The 18108-nt window shown below is 32.7% G+C and overlaps 1 protein-coding gene across 14 annotated transcripts in view; it reads right to left on the bottom strand.

Moving 5' to 3' along the window:
* Positions 1-18108, bottom strand: part of LOC114342596 (nematocyst expressed protein 4) — a 236263-nt gene that overhangs the window by 60887 nt on the left and 157268 nt on the right. The window contains exon 1 of one of the 14 annotated variants that reach the window (XM_050658124.1): positions 2260-2400. The exons of the other annotated variants lie outside the window; for them this stretch is intronic. Within the exon in view, the coding sequence (XP_050514081.1) occupies positions 2260-2389 (130 nt within the window). The 5' untranslated portion in view covers positions 2390-2400. Of the gene's footprint in view, positions 1-2259; positions 2401-18108 lie in introns of those variants that run through there. 14 annotated transcript variants of the gene reach the window in all.

The following is an 18108-nucleotide window of genomic DNA, read 5'->3' as shown; positions in this document are numbered from 1 at the left end:
TTAAAAAATATTTTCAAGAAAACAAAACATTGATGTTATAAATAATCCTATTAGTTATATCGTCCTACCAAAAAAAGGAAAGAAAAAATGCAGACCTTCCATAGAATATTTTATTGCAAGGGAACAAAAAAAAAATAAAATACTATTATATTTTAAAATTGGTTAATTTTGACATTTTCTTCTCTAGGATCCTTTGAACATTTTTAAACTAATTTTTCTATTTAACTCTCGTAACCTAATATAACTTCGAGTTTTAGCGAAGTAAAGGACAACTTCGTAAGGCACTGATATAGTTGTTATTTGTGACATTGTTTTATCAGCTAATTTGTGAAACATGTTCTCCTCTTTAGATAAAGAGTTAGCATGCATCTTATGGAACTCCGTCTTCAGTTTCAGAGCCACTTCCCACAAATCATCATTTGGATGTAAAAGAGAACCTCTCGAGACAGCTTGTGAACCCGCATCCACCAGTCAGGGGCTCTATTAATGTCTATATTAATGTTAAAATTAAATGTTCATCACATGTTGGAAGCTGTAACTCCTCAGTAATATTCTCTGTTCTTTTTATATGCTAATGTACAACTTGAAATACTGTTTGATGATTTTATGATATTTTCCACCTCTTTTCTACGTCTTCTTTTTGTGATTCTCAGTGTTCTTTCCTCAGATTTTCGCTTTAGGTCAGTATTTTATGAGCCTCCAGGTAAGTTTAGAGTAGGTACTGAACCTTGTAGAGATTCATCAGAATTTGAATGACGAACATTCTTTGGAGAGTAATTCAAAAGCCTTTGTTTCAGAGGAATTTCATGTTTTTCTTCAAAATGTATTGAGCAAATCGTTACTAAAAAAAGCTAAAGTTACTTATACATAAAATATATTATTATAGATATAAATATTTATTTAATACAGCTCTTTTTTGATATCCTCTTATTACTTATTTTTGATATTATATCAATTTCTTATAAATATGCATTTTAGAATTAATTCCAAACTTACATTTTTTAAATTAATTTTATTATATCTTCTCTGCGACAAGCGATTATCCATTGTTTCGACAAATTATCTTTTTTTGAAAAGCTGAAGTATTTTATTTTCGTACCTTTTGTACTTTGATTGCAGTTTTTGCAATTATATACGGCACAATTCGTCATTGTAAATTTATGCCAGACCCACACGATACCAAAAGCAATACAAATAATAAATTGAATATTAATACGTTCAATAATGTCTAATAATAATTAAAGTAACAAAATATATTTTCCGCTCCGTAAAACTATCAGGTGTAAAGAATTTCACAAATGCATGTAAAAATGTATCTGCAAGTCAAGTGGCAAGCGTGTGGGTTCCTCGAAGCTGACGTCATGCGCGAAACGGACGGAATTAGGCGCCAAAATCGGCATACCGTCTGTACGTGTACCGTGAACCAATCTAAATGCATGATACTAGATCAATAAATGTTGCCGCGACTGTACACGAAGATTATAGTCCTACACATATTTTTTGGAATCTGGCCTCCTCTTGTCTCTTTCGTTAGTAACTAATGGATAACTGACAAAATCATTAAATTCTCAAACCAAACGTAATCAAAACCTTCTTTATTGCACACCAAAAACCAAATATTTTCTTATCCAACACACAACAGAGAACGAATTCCCCATGCCGATTACACACGATCTTACATAGGGACAACCAACAGAAGCATTCAAAATTGAGTATATGAACATTCACCAATCTACAAAATGTTTAACTCACTTCTTATAACGCGACGATACAGATGAGTCAAAATTTACTTTAAGATCACCAGATGGGCGACAAAGGTCTGTAGAAAACTCAATTATGTATAACCATGGCAAAGTATAAAGAGGGACAGCTGTAGTAGCGCATGGCTACCGCGCAATGTTCTTAGTCGCTTTTGCCCCACTCTCGCATTGCTAGTCGCATAGAAACGTACGGGTTTTAACAGGGAAAACCCGCATCCACCACTGGTGAATTATCAATTGCGTACTGCCGGTATTACTTCTTGAGATCAAAGTGCCGACAGAGAAGTGGTTTTACTGTGCCTCTTTATACTGTGACCATGGTTTGATAAAGAACCACCCTGTGAAACTATAAGAAAAACTGTCGAACTCATTTAAAATTCATTCTACATTTAGCGTCTAATAACGGGCTGAAGCGGTTATGACATCTTTAAGCTGGTGATGTAATTATTAATTTAGCTCTCATCTAAGCTTAAACAATTCAATTGTCAAAAATACTCACTTCGTATGCGCTTAACTATCCATACCGTACACTTCAATATCAAACCAGCAATTACTATGACACTGATAACTAAAATCGCTATTAAAACAAAGTAGAATAGAGCCGCGATAAAATCGTATCTACCGAACATCTTGACGTGTTTTAAATGTAGATATTTGAACTTTTAAAAACACAGTTAAATTGGTACCTAAATAACACACTGAATACTAGTATTTTCTGTATTTAAGACATGTCTTTAAATAAATACAATAGACCTGGATCCCGCGTACCAAAAAAAGTTGATTAATAGCAAGCTGAAAATTTGTTAATAGCTTAACGGTGTCTAGTCGGACAAACTTTGATGTATGGGAACACTGGAACAAGGGAAGTTTTAATTGTGGAACAGGTTAAAAATTTGTAACGTCAGACTACGAAAACGTTCCATGTATGTATTTTGTCGGACAGAATTTCCAATTGATTTGTTACCATTTCATTAAACTCTCATGCAAAAATCAGACTGATGTTTATCACCAACTGTGCATCTTAATGAGTGGAACACGAAGAACACGTCAAATGACAGGAATCATGTTGGTTAGTAATAGCAATCTGATTTTTGCATGAGAGTTTAATGAAAGGGTAACAAATCAATTGGATGTTCTGTCCGACAAAATACATTGGATGTTTTCGTAATCTGACGTTTCAAATTTTTAAACTGTTCCACAATTAAAACTTCCCCTCTTCCTGTGTTCCCGTACGTCAAAGTTTGTCCGACACTTGACACCGTTAAGTTATTAACAAATTTTCAGCTTGCTATTAATCAACTTTTTTTGGTACGCGGGATCCAGGTCTACAAGCAAATACTAAGATTTCAATCTAAAACTTTTTGAACAATTGCTAATGCCCCTTGGTATATCCATAATAAAGCCTTATCTAGAGATCTGCAGGTACTATCAGATAAGTGTAACAAAATTTCTGAACAATGTCAAAATAGGGTGCGCGTGCATCCGAACAGCCTGGCGTACAATCTTTTCAACAACAAATAAGCTAATAAAAGATTCAAGCGATATGATCCCTTGGACCTGCCTAACCTAACCTGAGAGTGTCCAACGTAGTGGAAGCAACATCTTTAATATCGCCCAGCCAAACTGGGGCATATAATGACAGGTAGTAGATACAGGATAGTGCAATAATATTCAACGGAAAGATCGACGGAAAAAGATGAATTGGTAGGAAAAAATATTCATAGCTCCAAAACCTTCGTCAATGGACTGGCTTACACTAGCCCAGTCGAGATACCATTTGACCTTGCATTAGGAGCGCTGCCCCAAATTTTATTTTTCTAATCTTTAGGGGGGTCAATAGTAGTATAAATTTAAAATCTCGACTGAATTTGTCCGTTGCGTTAGCCGCCATCTTGATTTTAAACGAGAACCGTTTTTGCTCAATATCTCCGCCATTTTCAACTTTTCGACAAAAAATATACAAACTGAAATTGTTGAAAATGCGATTTTCTATAATTTCGTTTATTATAATTTTTTTCGTTCGGTCCATATTTTCCGAGTTATGGGGAAAAACAGTGACAGTTAAAGCATAATTATTGATTTATTGAATTAACTCATTTATTATTACTTTTACAACAAATTTACAAAAATGAAGAGAATTAAATTTAGCACAATTTTGATCTGTTTCATTTTTTTGATAAAATCAATATTTAAGGTAGTACGTATGCGGTAAAGGCGCGAGCGTAAGACCCGATTGATTTTAAAGCAATTGTTTTTATTCAATATCTTCCCCATTTTCAACCTTTCGACAAAAAGTGTAAGGACTGAAATTGTTGCAATTACGATTTACTACAATTTTTCGAGAGAACCAGTGGCGGGTCTAAAGGGGGGGGGGAGGGAAAATTCCCTCCAACGGGGTCCAAAATTAAAAAAAAAAAATTGTTGAAATATTAAAATATGTTTGCTGACTAGCATGAAACTTAATTGTCGACAGACAAATTCCACCAATAAAACCCGCTAGTTAATAAAATTAAGTGAACTTAATGCATATAAGTTATTATTTATGTCTTTTATGTACTTAGTTTGGTTGGTGTTTCATTGGAAGTTTCAAAAATTGTATAAAATATAATTCTCTTTATTTTTGTTTATGTACAATTATGTCGTAAAGTTAATAATAAATGAGACAATTCAATAATTATGCTTCCCCTCCGCTTCCACTATTTCCTCCGTAACTCGGAGAATACTGATCGCATAAAAAAATGTGGAAAAGAAATTGTAGGAAATTTCGTTTCCAACAATTTTAGTTCCTACCGTTTTTGTCGAAAAGTTGAAAATGGCGGAGATATTAAGCAACAACGGTTCTCCTTTAAAATCAATATGGTGGCTAATGCAACCGTGGAATTCAGTCGAGTTTTTAAATTTACACTACTATTGATCCCCCCTAAAGGATAGAATTATAAAATTTGGGGCAGGTCGGAAAAAAGATTCAATTCAGTAATTATGCTCCCTCCACCACTTTTTACTATTTTCCCAATTAACTCGGAAAATATCAACCGCATGAAAAAAATTGTTAAAAAGAAATTGTAGGAAATCATATTTGGAACAATTTAAGTTGAAAATGGCGTAGATATTGAACAAAAACAATTGCTACAAAATCAATCAGGTCTTACGCTCGCGCCATTATCGCATACATGCTACCTTAAATATTAACTTTAGCAAAAAAATGAAAGAAACTAAAATTGTGTAGAATTCAATTCTCTCCATTTTTGTATAGGAACATTTTTGTCGTAAAACTAACAATAAACGAGATAATTCAATAATTATGCTCTATTTATATATAACTGTCACTATTTTCCGCTGTAACTCGGAAAATATCGATGGCACGAAAAAATTGTAAAAATAGAAATGATAGAAAATTACATTTTCAACAATTTTGGTTGTTATACTTTCTGTCAAAAAGTTGAAAATGGCGGAGATATTGAGCAAAAACGGTTCTCGTTTAAACTCAATGATGGCGGCTAACGCAATGGCGGAATTCAGTCAAGATTTTAAATTTACACTACTATTGACCCCCCCTAAAGATTAAAAAAAATTTGGGGCAGCTCATAATGCAAGGTTAGGCCTGTTATTCGTCTAACCCGACTGGACTATACCAGCAGATAAATTATTACATGCCGCGTAAGATTACATTGCGTTCTGTGCCATTTTTAGTTTTTGTGCTCGCGTATCTGTGTATGTGCATATCCCACCGATAAGCAAGCCGATATGTGTTCTGATGCTTTAGTCACTGGACTTTCCATCTCTCTGACAGTGTAACGACAAACAATTTTATTTGTATTGTAAAACAGATTGTAAAAAATCTTATTGTTAAAAAAATAACAAAATAAAAAAATAGTAGATACTGGTAGTAAGAGGGAGGTAATGGCAGTAAAAACAAATACATTTCAAAGCGACGACCATATCAAGACACCTAACCAGTAAAACATCAAGAGTATAATAGAACGAAAGGTGAATATATAGCTGAAGTAAGAAATATAGTATAATGATCAGATTTGTACGTTTGGATAGTTCTGCTTTAAGATATAGTGGGGAAGCTGGTTATTATGGTAACTAAATATGTACTTAAAAATATTTTTTTTAGGTACCTATATGACGTTAAAGCAGGACATATATCGTATATGATAAAATTAATTTTACACGAACCATTCTATATTTTTTATAACATAATGTCGTACAAAATGTTCCAGTCTGATTGCAAAAACATACACTCTATTAAGGACCTGCTTCCCAACTAAAACACTTATCTTACTAAACCGGGATCGGTCAATTGTAAACAAGAGGAGTTCGAATTTGGCCGCCTTTAAATCCGTTCTACAATGTATGTTACCGCAACTATATACGAAAAATATATGCCTATTGTAGTAAAAGTAAAGCAGTTTTGGCACTTTCAAGCTGGTGATGTAAATCATTTAGCACTAAACTAGGCATAAACAATTCTAGTTGTCAAAAATACTCACTTCGTCTCTGTTTAAATATCCATTCTTTACACATTTTCATGAAGCCAACAATTACTATGAGACCGATAACTACAATCGCTATTAAAATAACGTAGAATAGAGCCACGATAAAATAGAGAATGTCGAACATCTTGACACGATTTTTGAACTTTTTTATTGAGCAATTTTTTAGTTGAAATCTTCGATTCCGGTAGTAACAGGGATGTACTGACTGTTCAAAGTGCGACAATGCGACGACCACACTAAGACATCTATGTAGGAAGTATAGTAGAAACGGAAATAGGTCAGAATTCACAACAAAGTGGCGATATCAATGTTTGGTATAAATGTTTAAGAAATTCGAGTAACCGCTTTAAACATAAGCACATGTATTATTATTATTATTATTAAAGAAGAAAAAGGAGCCGAGGTCTAGGACCTATATAGCTCCATTTGACTAAAAAGAACTATGCAAAAAGAAACCTAAACTTAAGACTACATACGACTTATAAATTAATTTAATTTAAGAAACGAAAAATTATTGTTCCCGTGGTACAGAACTAAAAGAGTCATATTTATTTTTGAAGCAATTTACAGATACAGCCCCGACGACGTCGTGTGGAAGTGAGTTCCAGGTATAAAATATTCTATTGGATATAGAGTTCTCACGACACTTACTGTGAAACTGTTGTCTGGCTAATTTGTATGGATGACCCCGCAATCTAAGATCGTTACTCAAAGGGAAAAGATGTGATAGATCTATCCCAAACTTTCCCTGTAACGCTCTATAAGCAATTATTAAATCCCCACGAAGTCGTCGGTCCATAAATGTAGGATAATTTAAGTAGGTTAACCGTTCTTCGTAGGAAGGACGACGACGGCCATAAGGAATTCTTGTTGCCCATCTTTGCACAGATTCAAGTCGATCAGAATCCCTTTGCCAGTCGACATTCCACACGGGTCCGGCAAACTCTAAAATAGGTCTTACATATACACTAAAGAGAGCAACAAAATTTTTTGGCGATATCTTAGAGAAAGTCTTAGATAATAAGTAAACCGATGTTCTAGCTTTATTGCATACCGACTGGATATGTTCAGACCAAGATAATGTTTCCGTCACAAGTACACCCAAGTCTTTTTGCTGCGAAACAGTTTTTAGAGAAACATTTGAAAGTACATACCGATTCCTTGGATTGTTTTTACCTAAATGTAGAACTGCACACTTGGATGTGTTTAATTGCAAGCACCAATCGTCTACCCACTTAGCAACCTCTTGAAGGTCGGTCTGTAATTGATTGTAACCAGAAAAGGGATTTGCATATAACTTTGTGTCATCAGCGAAAAGCGACATGTTACTTTTAAGGTGAATTGGCAGATCAGCAACGTACACTAGGAACAAAATCGGCCCCAACACTGAACCCTGCGGAACGCCACTGTATACACTAAACATTGAGGAATAACAGTCACCAACGCGTACACAAAATTTACGGTTTATTAAAAATCCTTTAATCCACTCAAGTAAGTTTCCTCTAATACCGTTATGTTCAAGCTTAAATAGTAGTCTCTTATGAGGAACTCGATCAAAAGCCTTAGCAAAGTCTAAATATATAATATCAACAGGTTGATTACTGTCCAAACAAAGAGACCAGTCATTAACACATGTTAACATATTAGTAACTACCGATCTTCCAGGTACAAAACCGTGCTGGGAAATAGGAATTCTATTATTGTTTAAGAGAAAGTTCATAACCGATTCGCGAATAACTGATTCCATCAATTTAGCCGCAATGGATGTTAGACTAATTGGTCTATAATTGTCAGGATCTAACTTGTCACCTTTTTTATAAATTGGAGTAACACTAGAGATTTTCCAGCCATCAGGTAAAGTGTGTGACAAAAATGAGGTTTTCATTATAAAACTTAACGGATGGATAATCGAGTTTGCACACTTCTTAAATAAAATTGCGGCGAAACCGTCTAATCCGGGAGCGGAAAAGGATTTTAAACACAAAATTTTTTGTTTAAGAATCTCTGGATCAAAGTCTATGTCACTAATATCGTAGTTACTTCTTGTAGAAACAACACGTAAAGTATTCGGAAGAGCCTCCTCGATTGTAAACACTTCTTGAAATTTTTTGGCAAAAATAGTAGCAACTTCCATTTTCACTGAGGTTGGTTCGCCTGTTTCGGTTTTTAAAATAGGTAACGAAACTTTAGATAAAATAGAATTTCTGACATATTTATAAAGAGGTTTTTTGTTCTTATTTGAGGACAGTTGGTTTTCAAAATTTTGTTTAGATTTAAAAATAGTTGATGTTAAGTTATTAGAAAAAGTTCGATGATTGAGGTAGTCAGCATTCGTTTTACTTCGTAAATACTTTTTCCATAATGACTTTTTAAATTTTATCATTTCAAATATTTCTGCACTTATCCATGGCTTATTAGGATTACATCTACGTTGCACATAATGAGAGTTCGTGCGCATGGATTCATTCAGAAAATTTTCAAAAATTTCCCACTGTTTGTTAACATCCTTACCATTCAACATATCTGCCCAATCTGCAGTAGATACATCTAAGTTTACATGATGATAGTTTATTCTTTTATATGTCATTAGCATATTATTTTGTAATATTTCCGACTTGAGGATCTGTATGGAAGTTGAAATAACTGCGTGGTCCGACTTTCCAATTGGAGATGTAACCGAAATATTAGGTAAAAGATTAACATCAGAGGTTAAAGTAAGATCTGGCTGAGAAGGTTGTTGATTCAGACGAAAACGAGTCGGTTCATTGATTATTTGTTCTAATCCAGAATTTTCTAAGAAATTAATAAAAAGCTGAGATTGAGTATCATGAGGGTGATTGATCAGCGGCCAAGAAATGTTGCTTAGATTGAAATCACCAAAAACAATTAAGGTTTTATGTTTGGCTATGAGCGTTTCCAATTGACTGTATAATTCTTGATCACTTTGAACGGAACTGTAACCAGGTCTATATATACAAGCTATAGCAAAATTTATTTTTAACTTTTTAGAAGAAAAATTAAGCGTCAACCCTTCATAATGGTGATCAGAGAAGTTTTCACAAACAATGTTAAATTGGCAGAAGTCAGATTCCTTTGCATATATGCAACATCCGCCTCCTATTCTCCCTATGCGGTCTGCTCTAAAAATTTTATACCCAGGTATATTTACCATAGAGTCCAAAATATTTTTGTGCAACCAAGATTCGGATACTAAGAACAGTGAAGGTTTTTCGCATTGCATAAAAGTAATGGTATCTAAAAATTTCGCTTGCAGAGAACAAAGATTAGTATACATAATACGCCATTGATGAAAGCTCGAACTCAGTTTTTTGGTGAAAGATCAATTATACAGGGAATACCTTTCTGATACTTGATTGTGACGTTTTTTTCTCCATTCTCGATGCGTTGATTTAATTTAAGACGCAGGTCTTTTAAGTATTGTTCTTGCATTGGAGTTTTATCGTCATCAATCTTTATGTTTTTGTATTGCGTGTTCAGTAGTTTCCTTTTGTTTTTTAAAATAATTTTAGCGACGTGTGCATTCGGAAAAATAACTTTTAATGGACGTGGAAATTTACGATTACTGTCTGGTCTACCTAATCTAAAGACAGATGTTGGTGCATTTGCGGAAAGATCTGTATTAATAGAATTCAAAATAGCGTTAACGGCATTAATATCGTTGTCAGAATCTGGAACATTTCTTATAATGATGTTACTAGACCGATGGATCCGATCCATTGTTTCAGAAATAACTGCCTCTGTATTTACCGACTCTGTCTCAAGAATATGTTGACCAGAGAGTTTTGATTCAAGCATGTCGATTTTATTTTGCAGAGACTGAATAACATCTTTCAAAGAACTAAGGTCGGCAAGGCGATCAACGCATGTATTGCAAAATATTTTAATATTCCTAGTTCGGCTACGCGTGATTTTGTCGTCGGATTTCAAACCGGCACACTTAAAGTGTATTCGGCCCTGGCAATGATCACACTGAACGGTTTCTGATAGTAAGCCTTTAACAATTTCAGTACTACAATTTAGACATGCGCTCATGTTTACAATTAGAATGGGACAGTTCACTGATAAATATAATTAGTATAAAAACCTGATTTTTAACCACAAAAGTTGCAACAGCGTATTGTAGAAAAACTGCTATAAATTTCACTTTGCTTCTTTAGCACTGAAAAAGTCACACCACTAACTATCACCCAGTAACTTTTTTTCTAAATTTCGATCACTTATAACTACAAAATTCCGTATATAATCTAGACACGACGTACAAACGATGTTGACACAGCGGTTTCAAATTGGTATGTAGACCAGAGAAATAAGTTTTTTGTCGGGCCACTTCAGCAGCCAGGTTGCAAATGGGTTTTTTGGGGACTATATACTTAATACATTATAAATACAAAAATGCCTGTCACAGTTCAGACGAGAATTTTAGTTATTAACAAATAAGGGTCAAAAATGACAGTTTTTCGTTTAAATCGCTACAGGAACATATAGGGTAATTTGATATCTTATTTATATTCCTCTTTTAGTGGATGGGCCATGGTTTAAAATGGCAGTTTTTGAATTTTGGTCCGATCTTTTGTTGCTTCGGAAATTGCAAAGTAAGACTAAAATTTCGAAAATAAAAAATGTGTTATAACTTTTGAGAAAATGACCATAAGACTTTCATATTGCATGAAAATTTGAGTCAAATAGTCCGTATAATGCACAAAAACTTTAAGACGATTCGTCAACTAGTTTCAATTTTATTCAATTTGTTTATCCCAAAGAGCTTTATTTTCGCAATGTTATTGTTCAGAAAATAATGATGATATTAGCAATTATGTGGCAACCACATAAAAGAAGAATAGTTATGTTTTCAAGATTTAAAAAAATCATTAAAAAGTCATTTTTATCACTCCAAAAACATTTTACTAAAGTAGAGTCATTTTTGGCTCAAACAATTTGAATAGCTTTGTTAATATTGACTGTAGAGTAAATCTACTTTGGGATTTCAAAAGCTGGTATTTTTACACGAATTTTCAAAAAAAAAACTTTTCGCCTAGGTTAATTACGGTCAAAGTTAGCCACTTTTAATATTTAATTCACAGATACTTCTATATCCATAAAATTCTCCTGCAACAGTGTTAGTTACCATACTAATCCGAAACGGCTTGGCCGATTTTTATTAAATTTTACACGTATATCCTATAGAATAGGTTTTAATCTATTTTTCATGCTCATAAGTTTTATAAGGGGGTTGCCCCCCTGAAATTTTTTATATTTTTTTGACAAAATTGTCTACCGTAATTTTATATGATGTAGAATTGAAAAATACATACAACTCTTAATTTTCACTCTTCCATCACCAACCCCTATTTGTTAATCAGCATCATTACCAGCAATGGTGCTACAGCCCTATGAAAGAGCCTCGACCTTTCCAAGTCTATTACGCCAGTCAGTCCTATCCATTGCCAACCGTTGCCAGTTTGCTGCGCCTATTTTTCTTCCATTCTCATCTACACCATCCTTCCATCTAAGTTTTGGCCTACCCCTATTTCTACTTCCCACAGGTTGTGACATAAGGATTCTTCTAGGAGGGTTGTTATGCTGTGATCTTGCTAGATGTCCTGCCCATCTTAGTCTTCCTATTCTTATAAGAGATACTACGTCTGTACCACCAAATATATGTTTGTATCTGAGGTATACCTCGTAGTTGTACCCCCTGCTGCAAATACCATTTTCACAGATGCCACCGAATATTCCTCTCAAAATCCTTCGTTCAAATATAAGCAGAAGGTTTTCATCTGCCTTGGAGATGGTCCATGTCTCCGATCCATATGTCAACACTGGTTGTATAAGGGTTTTTGTATATGGTTATTTTTGTTTTTTGACTTAAAATTCTGCTTCTCATATGTCTACTCAGTCCAAAATAGCATTTGTTCGCTAGGATTATCCTTCGCTTGATTTCTTCGGTCATGACGTTCTCCTTGGTGACATACACTATAAGACTACGAGTACATACAAATTAAAAAAAAATATGATCAAAATCCATCAACAAGCTCCGGAGATATTAATCGTAGCATATGTTTGAAGAATCAGTTTCATTTTTTGAGTGAACGGATTTTTATAAATAATTCCCCTTCACCGACCACGAATTGATTTCGTTAGGACGTCAATTTAAAGCTTTATTAACCACTCTGTTGAAGTTCAGTTTACTTAAACTTTTACACATAAACTATATACCTTCAACTTCAAAATAGCGCTAGTTAGGTTGCTTAATTGTTATAAACAAAGTAGCCGTCACTGAAATAAAAAAAGTGGCTAACTTTGACCGTAATTAACCTAGGTGAAAAAATTTTTCTTTAAGATTCTTGCAAAAATACCAGCTTTTCAAATCCCATTGTAGTTTTAGCCTACAATCAATATTAACAAAGTTATTCAAATTGTTTATAAGCCAATAATGACTCAACTTTGGTAAAATGTTTTCGGAGTGATTAAAATGACTTTTTAATAATTTTTTAAATACTTTGAAAATATGAATATTCTTCTTTCATGTGGTTTCCATAGAATTGCTATATCATAATTATTTTCTGAACAATAATATTGCGAAAAAAAGTCTTTTTGATAAACAAAATTAAATAAAATTTAAAAAATTGTCGAATCGTCTTAAAATTTTGTGTGCATTATATGGACTGTTTGACTCAACTTTTTGTGCAATCTGAAAGTCTTGAGGTCATTTTCGCAACAATTATAGCAAATTTTTTATTTTTGAAATTTTAGTCTTATTTTGCAATTTCCGAAGCAACAAATGATCGGACAAATATTCAAAAACTGTCATTTTAAACATTGGCTCATCTACTAAAAGAAAAATACTATAAATAAGATATTTAATTACCGTTATTTTTACCTGTAGCGATTTAAACGAAAAAACTGCCATTTTTGACCCTTATTTGTTAATAACTAAAATTCTCATTAGATTTGTGACGGGCATTTTTGTATTTATAATGTATTAGGTATATAGTACCCAAAAAAACCCATTTGCAACCTGGCTGGTCAAGTGTCTCGAACATGGTATACTTTTGCCTTATTTCCCTGGCGTAATGCTGGTATTTTAATATCCCATTGTAGTCCAGGGCGCATCTGTTTTAAGATGGACGTTGAGAGGTGACTCAATTTTTTTTGCAGAAATTGCTTGAAAATAAATCAAATAATAATATTTGAGTTATCCTCCCTCTCAAGAAGGTCCGGAACATCGTTTAAATAATCAAAATGTCAAAAATTGAAGGAAAAATTCGATTTTTTTCTTCGTTTTTTGATTATAACTTTAAAAGTATTCATTTCCGACAAAAGTTGTACTGACATAAAAGTTGCGTAATTAAATTTCCTACAATATAGAATTGGTTAAAAATTTAAAAAATAGTCACCCTAGTTACAAAATAGCAATAATTGCGAAAAAAACCATACAAAAACAAGTATTCGCATTTTACGTTTTTCAACTATTTATGCTACACTTAGAACCTTCATATTTCACCCAGAAAAACTTTATGATACAGTAAAACATCACTGTAAATTTCATTAAGGTCGGTTCAACAGATTTTGCAAAATAAATTTTGCAATCCAGCTTTCACAAAAAAAATTCATTTTTTCAAAATGTTACAGGACTGAAAATAAAGCAGATAGCAAGTTGAATTTTTCTTTGCTTATAGAAGTGTACTGTACCTTTCATTTGCAATTTTCAAAATTAAAATCGATTAATTACCACGGCGTCACAAAATTTTTGAAATAAACAATAATTTTTGGTGCTACGCGCAGGACAGCGGTGTTCGATTCACACAAGTTGATTTCCAAAAAAATTTCTTCCAATCTTTATCTAATATATTATTTTCTTACTCTATATTTTGTTGTATTTTAATATTTTAATTCCACAAAAATCAAACCAATTTTATTATTGTTTGTGAAATATTGTTTAAACAATTGCATATGTTTAAAAATAATAAACTTTTATTATTTAAGTTAAAATATATTAACAAAGAAAGTTTTTGCTAATAAAAGTGTTATTTCAAAGGATAGAGTATGTGTTTTTATTTTGCAATAAACAATTTATTTATTTATATCGAAATGTAATAAAAATTAAAATGTATCAATAATTCGATGCCTCGGAAGCCAGTCGGTGTAAGTCAATAAGTGTTTAAAATGAGATACTAAGATGTTTCTGAATGCAGTTGCAGAAATATAAGTAATTATTAAAAACAAATAAACCGTCTTTATTTATCATAATATGGGTAACATATTCATAAATACAAACTAGGAAATAATAATATTATATATAATAATGTGTGTTAAACTTCAATAAGTAATTTTTAGGAAGAATTGACTTACACCGTTTGACTTCTGAGGCATCCAATTATCAAAGGTCATTGGAATGCCCAATCAAAACAAACTATCCGCTGTCCTGCGCGTAGCACCAATAATTAATGTTTATTTAAAAAAATTCCTGACGCCGTGGTGTTAATCGATTTTAATTTTGCAAAATTGCAAATGAAAGGTACAGTACACTTCTATACGCAAAAAAATTTTTAACTTGCTATCTGCTTTATTTTCAGTCCTGTAACATTTTGAAAAAATGATTTTTTTTTACGAAAGCTGGATTGCAAAATTTATTTTGCAAAATCTATTGAACCGATCTTAATGAAATATACAGTATTGTTTTACTGTATCATATAGTTTTTCAGGGTGAAATATGAAGGTCCTAAGTCTAGCATAAATGGGTGAAAAACGTATAATGCGAATACTTGATTTTGTATGTTTTTTTCACAATTATTGCTATTTTGCAACAAGGGTGACTATTTTTTAAATTTTTAACCAATTCTATATTATAGGAAATTTAATTATGCAACTTTTATGTCAGTACAACTTTTCTCGAAAATGAATACTTTTAAAGGTATAATCAAAAAACCAAGAAAAAAATCGAATTTTTCCTTAATGTTTTGACATTTTGATTATTTAAACAATATTCCGGACCTTTTTGAGAGGGAGGATAACTCAAATATTATTATTTGATTTATTTTCAAGCAATTTCTGCAAAAAAAATTGAGTCACCTCTCAACGTCCAAATGTACTAATATTTTTACAGATGCGCCCTGGTCTATTGATCATTGTAAATCAGTCATTTTTAGAACTTACAGTAAACACTTGCATATTAGTACAGTTAAAATAATTAGGATAAACATTAAACAAGAGAAATTAAACATTTCTAGTGTTAAGGTCATTAAAAGCAAAAATATTTTAATTTGTCTTGTCTCCGAGAGGACTTGATATTCACACAATGTTGCTAAACTGAATTACGTTATATTCGATTTAAATTTTTTAGTCGATTTCCGAGCCTACTATACACGAAAAATATAGGCCTCCTCTTGTCTTTTTCGCTAGTAACTATTAGATAGCCGACAAAATCATAAAATTTTCAAACCAAATGGAATCAAAACCTTTACTGCACACCAAAAACCAAATATTTCCTTATCCAATATTTCCTTAACTAGGTCAAACCAAGAGAAGCATTCAAAATCGAATATACCAACATTCACCCGTCTACAAACTCACTTCTTATAACGTGACGATACAGAAGAGTCCAAAGGACATCGCACACATCCTATAGAAAATATAATGTCACTCAAATTCAATAAAATTTATACCAATAGATTCGTTTTAAATTAACGATCAAATCTTATCATTGCGCCAACTCTCTATTTTCAAAAATAAGAGCAGAAATTGATATAAATAAATCTGAAATCAAATAGGTAGGTACATAAGTTAGAGAGAGAAAAAATATTTTAAAATACCCAGATTTTCGGTACTCCATAAATCAGCGGATTAGTTTCACTAATCCGCTTAGGCCCAGCGGGATTTAAGCTGTTATTAATAACACTCAGAGCAATAATGATTGTAAACTAACATTTTATGGACTCCAAAAATGTGATTTCGATAAACTTTAATTGCAATTTGCGCCGTAATTAATCATAATTAAGAGTTGGCGCAATGATAAGAATTGATCGTTATATTAAAACGAATCTAATCGTATAAATTTTATTGAATTTGAGTGACATTATATTTTCCATTGGATGTGTGCGATGTCATTTAATTTAAGATCACCAGATGGGCGATAAGGGTCTGCAGAAAATTCAATTATGTACAATCATGGTTTGAGAAAGAAGACGAATAGAATACACCGTTTTCCCTTGATTTAAGTTTGAATACTTAAATATGAATGAGTACTAGCCCCTAAAAAAATATGCATTCAATTAACTCGCTTTAAATTAATATTAAAAGGTTTTTCAAGTAAGTTGGATACCACCCCGAGAAGGGGTGGTATCCACCCTCAGGGTAAAAGCGCAAGGCGGCACCATGTCACCTTTGTTTCTTGAGGTATCCTCTAACCACTCACCAATTTTCGTGAAAATCGATGGAGGTTCACGGAAATCGAAGGTAATAGTTGAGTTTTACCTTCAGTGACTGCACTATACAAAAGAAAATGCAATTTAATGACCTAATGGCGCGTATTTTGGGAGCTCATAAATTATTATTAAACGATATTTAGTCGCCAAATAATTAATTTAATTCATTTTAAGTACAATTCTCTTCTATGCCGGGAATATGGGGTGATTTTCTTGCGCAGGGGTTGTAGCTCAATAATCGAAATGCGCGTGATTTAAGAGTTTATTCTTAGAATATATAAGCTATACAAATTATATCCGCCATACGATATATTTTAATTTTTCTCAACATTTTTCTCTTAAGTTAAATCAATTAAAGGGTTGTTTGGGGGTGAAGGGGATGAGCTCAAAAATCGAAACTATATCACTTCGAAAGCTCATAAATAGCTCGTAATTCTGCCGCAAAGATCGATTCAATATCCATATTTTTAAGTAGTGGGAGGGGGGGACTCATCAGCCCCCCTCAGCAGCTCTTTTTCTTTTTGAATTCTTAAAACACACCCTGACTAGTAACGTGGTTGGTATAAGATATATTAAGGATTCGACAATAAAGCGACATTACGAAAGATTCAATTTGCTTGCTGGCGACGTCTGTGTGACAAAAACACAAAGCAAAAAAGGAAGAAACAAAAAGACAGTCATAACAAGGGACCGATATCAATAGAAATCGGTCTAACTAAACGAACTAAAAGGGATATAAAAGAAGCCTACAATCAAACAGTGGCGGCTCGTGATTTTTACAATAGGGGAGGCTATATCTAACTGTAAAATATCTAGACAAAGGACATCGCACACATCTTATGGAAAATATAATGTCACTCAAATTCAATAAAATTTATACGAATAGATTCGTTTTAAATTAACTGTCAATTCTTATCATTGCGCCAACTCTTAATTATGATTAATTACGGCGCAAATTGCAATTAAAGTTTATCGAAATCACAGTTGAGTCTATAAACGTGTCAGTTATAATCACTATTGCTCTGGGTGCTATTCAAAACAGCTTAAACCCCGCTGGGCCTAAGCGGATTAGTGAAACTATTATAATAAGATGCTTAAGAGCTCAAGAAGATTTATGAACTAACTATAATTTGGGTATTTTAAAATATTTTTTCTCTCTCTCTAACTTATGTACCTACCCATTTGATTTCAGATTGATTAATATCAATTTGTGCTCTTATTATTGAAAATTAAGAGTTGGCGCAATGATAAGAATTGATCGTTAAATTGAAACGAATATATTCATATAAATTTTATTGAATTTGAGTGACATTATATTTTCTATAAGATGTGTGCTTTGTACAAAGTTCCTTTGTACTAGCAAAAAAAAATCCGCCAAAAAAAATCTAATTTAAGGACCCA

The sequence above is a fragment of the Diabrotica virgifera genome, chromosome 8 (genome assembly GCF_917563875.1).
Source record: "Diabrotica virgifera virgifera chromosome 8, PGI_DIABVI_V3a".
Classification (NCBI taxonomy): Eukaryota; Metazoa; Arthropoda; class Insecta; order Coleoptera; family Chrysomelidae; genus Diabrotica; species Diabrotica virgifera.
The sequence above is the reverse complement of the archived record's forward strand: the minus strand, read 5'-3'. Positions and strand labels throughout refer to the sequence as shown.